The sequence below is a fragment of the Rhipicephalus microplus genome, chromosome X (assembly GCF_043290135.1).
Source record: "Rhipicephalus microplus isolate Deutch F79 chromosome X, USDA_Rmic, whole genome shotgun sequence".
Lineage (NCBI taxonomy): Eukaryota > Metazoa > Arthropoda > Arachnida > Ixodida > Ixodidae > Rhipicephalus > Rhipicephalus microplus.
The window spans coordinates 386,352,587-386,361,447 of NC_134710.1; the positions used below are offsets into that span (position 1 = coordinate 386,352,587).

At 45.3% G+C, this 8,861-nt stretch overlaps 1 protein-coding gene across 1 annotated transcript; it reads right to left on the reverse strand.

The window, feature by feature from the left end:
* Positions 1 to 7,524: 7,524 nt before the first annotated feature.
* Positions 7,525 to 8,091, reverse strand: LOC142775413 (uncharacterized). Its single transcript, XM_075876811.1, has one exon. The coding sequence runs from the start codon at positions 8,089 to 8,091 to the stop codon at positions 7,525 to 7,527; it is 567 nt and encodes a 188-aa protein (XP_075732926.1).
* Positions 8,092 to 8,861: the final 770 nt, after the last annotated feature.

Sequence of the window (8,861 nt, forward strand, 5' to 3'; positions counted from 1 at the left end):
GTAGTAGGTAAGATCTGATGCAGTAACCATAGATTGGTAAAAGCTCGTATTCACCTACGCAGCAAAGGCATAAACTACTATGCAAAACACCAATTATTCAGCTTGCGGTGAGAGGGAAGGTGAAAGAAATCGGAGTTTCGCTTCAGAATAGATTTGAGGCTCTAAACGAGGTAACCGACGTTATCGTTGACACAATGAACGATAGTCTCACTAGTATTATCAAAGAGTGTGAAATACAATTCGGAGGCACAGTCAGTAGACAGGACACTGGCAAACCATCTAAGGAGACGTAAAATCTAATTAAAAGACGACAAACTATAAAGCCTTAAACAAAACCGAAAATATAGAGCTCTTGGAGATTTTAAGTTAATCAGTAGGCAAAAGAGAGCCGACATCAGAACCTATACAACACGGAGAGAATTACGCAGGCTGTAAAAAGTGGAAGAAGCCTGAAAACTCCCAAGGCAAACTTGTGCGCAGGCAAAAATTGAATGTATGCATTGAGAGACCCGGAAAGCAACGTCATAACCAATATGAATGGGATAGTTAAGGTGGTGGAGGAGATCTACAGATATAGGCGTACCAGCCAAGAGCGGGGGCAAGAGGGGCTGAGCCCCCCACACTTTCGACAGTGGTCACTGTTCACTGCACGCTGGCAAAAGCAAAATTGGGGGGAAGTTTTCTTCACCAAGGAAATAATTCAATTATATTGTTATGACGGAATGTGAAAATATAGTGAAATTTCTTCAAAAATTCTGCTGTGGCGATTTTTTGTAGGCTTTTAGCGGTGCGGGCTGTGCATGCGGTGTTTTTGCGCAATGTGCTGCAGTAATGCAGAGCAGGCCAGCCCTGAACAGGGGTCCAATAACATTGCATAGCTTGTCCATGCTTTGGTTCTGCAGCGACTGGCCGATGTCGTTACGGATGCAAAGGATTAAACTTTTTCTTGGCCGGTCAAAGCATGTGCTGCTTCAGAAAAACAATTTGTATCGAAAATGAATATCATCACCGATATTTTGTCAGGGCGGCTTTGGGGTGATGAATGTTACAATTTTTTAGATGTTCTAGCATTTTCTGGAAGTGCCTAAAAAGTGTCCGCTTTAGTCTTCAACAAACCTGATCACCCTTGCTCATGGTAACTTGGAGCGATGTTAGCAGCTTACAAAATGGAGACGAATAAAGCAGTTGACTAGTGCACAGTGGGAAGCTCAGCTTTAAAGCTTCACTCTTATCTGGACCCGCCGACTGAAAAGAAAGTGAAATACTGTGGTTTTTAGCACCATAGAGGCTTAATTAAGAGTCGGACTAGGAGGATTTGTTGAACTTGACTTGTCTTTTGCAGCTCAAAATACAACTTGAACAGCAAAAAAGCACACACACGCAGTGCTGCCAAATTCTCTCTCTTCCTCTCTCTCTCAGCAAGGACGAGCTCACAGAGATGTCGGCGCACCCAAACTGCTGAACGCCGTTATGCTGCAATTGAAAATAATTTATTATACTTTATTATTTCATCTCGCCAGCTGCTAAATGTAGCCGCTGATAATGAGACCGGTGGCTACTTTACTTGGATAATGTTTAAATCGAGATGCTCTCGGGCTACCTCAATGATTTAGGTATTGTTCAGCACGTGATTGGACGGTTAAATGTGCATGCGCGGTGATAAACACCATGACTTTTCCCTGATTCATGACGTCATGTAAAAAGCAGGCAATTTTATGGTACACGAAAAATATTAAGTGCGGAATAATCAATGTCAAACAATATGTCGTATTCAAAATATTTCATTCTCTGGATTTTACGTGGGCGTTCATAAGTGGTCCTTACACGATGTATTATTTTCACGCCATTGGTTGGCTTGCGTAACGAGCTAGTGCTGCATACGTGACCCAGATTGTTTAGACCAATCGTATACAGCTAACGACCATTTCAAAAAAAGCAACGAAGAATCATTTTACGTTATAATTTCTAACAACTTTTCTTTTAAAGAAATTTTTAGACCGCTTGTAATGCCACATTTTGCCAAGTGACCAGGGGCCGTTTAAAAAATGTAATACAAATACAATCAGTGCAAACAGTGTACTATGCCCCTAACACCAAAGATTATGCATTTTTAGAGAAGGACTCAGAATTTATTAATAAGAGTAAATAATATTAGTAATATTTGCACACCAGAAACAATCTTTAGAGTATCTCCAAACAATACATATCATATTACACGCAAGCCTGAACATATGCAAGAAATTGTAATACTCAAAATTCATAACTGCAACCATTCATTGAAAAAAAAAAACAGTTGATTCCTCCGTCAGCACAAAGGAAAAGCACAAATGTATAACAAAGAAAAATGCACCTGAACCGAGGTAATTGAATGTTTTTCTGTACACTGATAAACGAGGGTTTCCCGAATGTATGGTTTGGTGTTTGGTAGCTAAACCACCGTTCAACGTAGATATACCGTTGTTCATGCTTGGTACAGTTCTATCACGACGACTAACGTCCATGAGGAATGTATCAAACACATCATTGTGATATCTGTACATGTTAACCACCAAAGCGTAATAAGAGAAAGAGGTGTGATAGGCAGATGGACATCGCATATTGAACGCAGAAAATTAGAAAGCCTTAATGTGCATGTCGCCTCGGAGGCGCGCACATCAAGGCTCCTTACAATGATGCTCCTTACACAAAACAGCCTGTTGAATTGTGATTGAGATTAGTATTATTTAAGAAAACGCTAAGTGCGTCGTGTTGCTCCTTAAGCCCAGCCGCAATGTTTCTCGGGGCATCATAAGCGAGGAACGCGCCATTACATCCACTCGAATTAGGCGCGTGTCGGAGGAATATTTTTAATTTTCATGGACGTTATGAGTGAGATGTACGCTTAGGCTAAAAGATGAAATCGCACTTGTAATGGGAAAGATGTGTAGCAGTACGTGTTGCAGGTGCTAATCAAAGAGGCCAAAGTAATGAACTCAGTAATTATGAATGATTTGCCGCTCTCAGAAGGCGATACTACCCCGCTGACGAAGAGCACTGGAAGAGGAAAATATGAGATTATTGATGAGAGGTCATCGGTTCAATGCTCGTTGACAAAACCTTTTTCTTTGACATGTAAATGCTTACATTTTCTCGACGTCGTTTTCTTGACGGAGATACATCACTGAAGATTTAGTGGACCATGGGATACAAGAGTTTCGCGTTAAAACTCGGCAGATCCCGTGAGCTGCGAGAATCGGTTTATAGCGAAGCTGTAAGTGACTACTTGTCTTTGACGCATTTCTCATTTTCGTTCGGACAGGCTTTACTGAATACATCTACTTGTTTTTGTAAATGGAGTAGTAGTGGTCGACTACCGTCATTGTCGTCATCATCATCATCACCATCATCATAATCGCCATCATCATCAAGATCATCAGCCTGACTACTTCCACTGCAGGACAAAGACCTCTCCCATGTTCCGCCAGTTAACTCACTCCTGTGCTTGCTGCTGCCAATTTATACCCGCAAACTTCTTAATCTTATCCCCTCACCTAGCCTTCTGTCTCCCCATAACCCTCTTGCCTTCCCTTGGAATCCAGTTAGTTACCCTTAATGGTCTACAAGCTACATGCCCAGCCCATGTTCATTTCCTCTTCTTTATTCCAACTATTATATCCTTAGCCCCCGTTTTTTCCCTAATCCACTCTGCTCTCTTCTTGTCTCTTAATGTTACACCTGCAATTTTCCTTTCCATCGCTCGCTGCGTCGTCCTCAATTTAAGCTGAACGCTCTTTGTAAGTCTCCATGTTTCTGCTCCGTACCTAAGTACCGGCAACATACAGCTGGTATATACCTTCGCTGTTGAGGGATAGTCGCAATATACCTGTCATAAATTGAGAGTGTTTGCCGAATGTGCTCCACCCCATTCTTATTCTTCTAGTTACTTTAATCTCGTGGTTCGGCTCCACGATTATCACCTGCCCAAAGTAGGCATAGTCTTTTACAACTTCAAGTGGACGATTACCTATCTCAAAGCGCTGCTCTCCTCCGAGGTTGTTGTACACTATTTTCGTTTTCTGTTGATTAATTTTAGGACCCACCTTCCTGCTCTCCTTGTCTAACTCTGTAATCATGAGTTGCGATTCGTCCCTTGAGTTACTGAGCAATGCAATGTCATCGTCGAAACGCCGGTTACTAAGGTACTCTCCATTAACTCTTATCCCTAACTGTTCCTATTCTAGGCTTCTGAAAACATCCTGTAAACACGCGATAAATAGCATTTCGGAGATTGTATGCCTTACACCCTTCTTGATTGGTATTCTGTTGCTTTCTTTAAAAAGCACTATGGTAGCAGTTGATCCCCTTTAGGTTTTTTTTTCAGGATGTTTATATATGCTTCATCGACGCTCTGATTCCGCAGTGTCTGCGTGACTGCTGATAATTATACTGAATCAAACGCCTTCTCGTTATCTATGAAGGCTACGTATACCGGTTGGTTATATTTAGAGCATTTCTCTATTACCTGATTTATAGTATGAATGTGGTCGAATGTCGAGTAGCCGATTCAAAATCCTACTTGTTCCTTTGGTTGATTGAATTCTAATGTTTTCTTAACTCTGTTACCAATTACTTTTGTAACTTGCTTGAACACTACGGAGAGGAAGCTGATCGGCCTGTGATTTTTCAAGTCCTTGTCATCTCCTTTGTTATGTATTAAGATGATGTTAGCAATCTTCCAAGACTCTGGTACTCTTCCCGTCAGGAGACACCTCGTAAACAGGTTCACTGGTTTTTCGAACGCAATCTGTCCTCTGTTTTTCAGCAGATCTTTTGTTACCTGATCCTCACCAGCACCTTTGCCTCTTTGCATGCTCTCCAAGGCTTTCCTGACTTCTTCTATCATTACTGGTGGGGTGTCATCAGGGTTACTGCTAGTTTCTATAGTATTAAGGTCGTGGTTGTCCCGGCTACTGTACAGATCTCTGTAAAACTCCTTCGCTATTTTAACCATCCTAGTCGACTACACTAGCGTTTAAAGAGAAAAATACACCCTGACGGAACCTAAGCTCTCACGCTAGAACACGGACGTAAATTTTATGAAAACGGAGTGCGCATAATAATCCTATTATGTGAATATCATTTGTCATAGAATTTCTCTGTTGCCGAGCAATGCTTGATCATAGCTTGCTGAGACATATGAGTGCGTATATAATGTGTATGAGAGTTATAAAACCAGACACAAACAAGGAAGCCACAATCGATGTTAACCCATCATGACGTGCGTCTGTATAGTGGGAGTAGATACGCAATGTTTATGTCCTTGCTCTAAATTTACATACCTAACACTGTAAACATCATCACTTAGCACAAACTTAATTCCGGTACGAAACCTTTCCAAAGCAGATTCAAGACTTTGCGTGGTTCTGTGGTGTAATACATGACGTCCACACGAATATCTTGAATTGGACTCCAGATGGGATTTCGATTGTTATTCTTTGCTTTCACTAAATCAAGGCTGCCGATGCCACGTTTTAAAAGGGTTCCAGCGTTTAAATAATTGATGTTTGTTGCCACCACTCCCAGGTAAGTACAAACGTTAAGGTTCACACCCACATACCACAGCTCGTGGTATACAGGCGTGACACATATAACTGAACGTTTCATGACATATACGGCGTAATTTTCACGTTATTATTGTTAGGATGACAAGGCACATGTTGTCATGCCCTCATGCCCCCATATGCCAATTTCAATGTATGCTAGAGTGATGAGGCAACAAAGCGAGCACCAAGATGTGGCTAGCCAGATAGGTAGATAAGTACAAAGAAACACTCGAAATATACTTCAGTTCTTTAAGGATTGCTTCGCGTTTAAAAACTCAATTCTTTGTTAACTGCTTCAAGTTCTAAAAAATTTATAATTATGCAAATATATACAGTTGGGACGGCTGCCATGAACGAAAATAGTTTTCGAATGGAATGAAAAAACTTAATTTCAGTCCTGCAGGACGCGCTTAGCGCGTACCGGGCGTCTCCCACGTAGGGACTGACAGGGAGTACCTGGCGGCTGCTTCGTGGGCCTGCTGGACGGCCCATTGCAGGTCGGCGAGAAGTGAGCTTCTGAGGGACCTCTCCCACTTGTTTGAGGTAGAGTCGGGAGGAGAGTTGCTACACTCCCAGAGCATGGGTGCGAGTGTCGCCGTGTGTTCAGATGATGGGCATGTGTTGTTGGGGTTGGCATCAGTATAATAATCGTGAAGCGTGACAAGGTTTGGGTACGTTTGTGTTTGTAATGGGCGTAGGAATAATGCCTGTGGTCTCTTAAGTTTCGGAAGTGGGGTGGGAAAATGTGGCGTTCAAGATAAAAGTGCTTTGTTATGTCATTGTACGTAATAGGTGCATCCCGATATGTCTCTCAGCGAGGTGGGGTTGCCTGTGGCGGTGCGGTCGGTAAGTGCGCGCGCTGCATCATGGGCGATCTCGTTGAGTTTGGATAGGGTACCCGGCACCTGGCCGAGATGGGCGGGGAATCGAATGACAGTGTGGTGCTTCAGGCCACTCGGGTCCACTCTGCACGGGATACGTAACGCCTGGTCGGAGATGACTCCACGTTCGAAGGCTTTGGTGGCCGGTCTGGAGTCGCTGTAGATGAGTTCCCGTTTGCTGTCAAGCATAGCTATAGCTATAGCTACTTGCTGCGCTTCTTCGGGGTTTCGGGTGAGGATTGTGGCAGAGTTAAGAGTCTGCTGCGCGGATGATACCACGACCGCGGCCAAGGCTCGGTTGTTGTGATAGGCTGCGGCGTCCACGAACGAGACATTGTCTGCTTCCATGTCTATGCGCTTGAGAATGGCGGTCGCCCGCGCAAGGCGCCTCCTTCTGTTGTATTTGGGGTGTACATTTCGTGGAATCGGAACGATTGTTACAAGGTCACGAATTTCACGGGGAGTAAGAGTCAACTCTGGGGGGGGGGGGGATCCCTGCCGTCTAGGAGAAGAAGCCGAGCTCGCGCAGAATATGGCGGTCACCCTTGGTGGCAGTGGGTCGAGTCAATTGCGCGCATTCCTGTGCTTCGGCGATCTCTTCTAGCGTGTTATGTACGCCAAGTTCGAGGAGTTTCTGCGTTGGAGTGGTCATAGAGAGCCCAAGGGCTCGTTTGACCACCTTGCGAATAAACGCATTGAGTTGATCGCGCTCAGCACGTAGCCATTTGTGTATAGCGGCAAGATATAAAGGTAAAATGGCACAAAATAAACGCGTGTACGAGGCGCAGCAGGTTGTCTTCTTCGACGCCATGGTGCCTGCTTGCTACTCTACGTACGAGTCATATGGCATTCTCACTCTTAGTCCTGAGCTTGTGTACTGTTTGGGTGTTAGTTCCGCGGGACTCGATGATCATGCCGAGGACCTTGATGGTGTCTAACCTGGGTGCAGTACGATCATCTCTGGTGTGGTGGGTGATATTGCGTTCTGCCGGAGGTGTTCACCCTTTGGGCTTGGCCCCCCGGCGGTTGGGCAAATATATCAACAGCTCCAACTTCGTGGGTTAGCACCTGAGACCAGTGTGGTCGAGATAGGACTCGGTGGTGTCGATGGCCTCTTGCAAGGCGGACTCAACGAAGCCATCCAACCCTGTGGAGCACCATATGGTTACATCGTCCACATAGACACTGTGGTTTAGTCCATCAATTTTCAAAAGTCGTCCGGAAAGGCCGATCATCTCAAGGTTGAAGAGCATGGGCGAGAGAATGGATCCCTGTGAAGTGCTCCACTGTCCGAGTTCCACTTCTTCCGACAATAGGTCTCCCACGCGGAGGACGGCTCTGCGTCGAGTGAAAAAGGAGCGGATATAGTAACATGGATGACCTAGAGCGAGGGCTGCAATCGCTTTCAAGAATGACGAGTGCGTTATGATATCGAATGCCTTTTCTAAATAGAGACCGAGTATTGCGCGAGTGTCCTGAGTTTTTCCGCCATCTAGAATTTCATGTTTTAGAAGGAACATGGTGTCTCGAGTGGATAACCCTGGTCGGAAGCCAATCATGTGGTGCGAGATGCAGTCGTTATCTCCGAGGTATTGACCAACCCTGTTGAGGACGACGTGCTTAGCCATTTTGCCCACACACGACATGAGAGACTAGAGTAGTTACCGCCACGTTCTCCGGATACCTGTGGCTGCTCGGCCCCTCGGGAGGACGCGGTACCACCACCTTAGTCGCTAACAAGGTTACCTGCACAGCGCACAGTCTCAATTTGCCCAAACTTGAACATGTTATGGTCAAAATTCTCCCTGGCAAAACATCACAACAAAGCGTGTACATGCTTAATGTACACAGTAGTCCCAGCCATCATAGACAAAGAATTACACGCTTGTTCTAGAAAGGCGTCCGTCTCACGGGGCCTAACCCGCTAGTGATTGCTGGCGATTTTAACGGCGCGCATAGCGCCTGGAGCTACGCGTACGGCACACCCAAAGGTTACGAGCTTTGAAAAAATGCGAATGACATGGGCCTTATTCTCATTACGAACAAGGCCTTCCCCACTCGCACCGGTACGTCTATGCAAAGAGACATTACGCCGGATCTCTGCTGCGTCAAAAATATCGCCGACGCCTGCTTGTCCAACCTCGCGGTAGATCTCGGTAGCGACCACTTCATATTGGCCGTACACCTCCCTACAGGCAGCACGAAGACCAAGTCGTACACGTGGGTCGACTGGGACCTCCTTCGTAAGACCCGCGCAGAACCACCTCCTCCCTATATCCCCCCCCCCCGAGCCTCGAGACGTGGACGGCCCAGCTCAAAGCTGACATCAACGAGGCAACCAAAACTATCAGTACAGACCTCTCAACCGAAAAGATGGACAGTGGTCTCGCCCACCTGC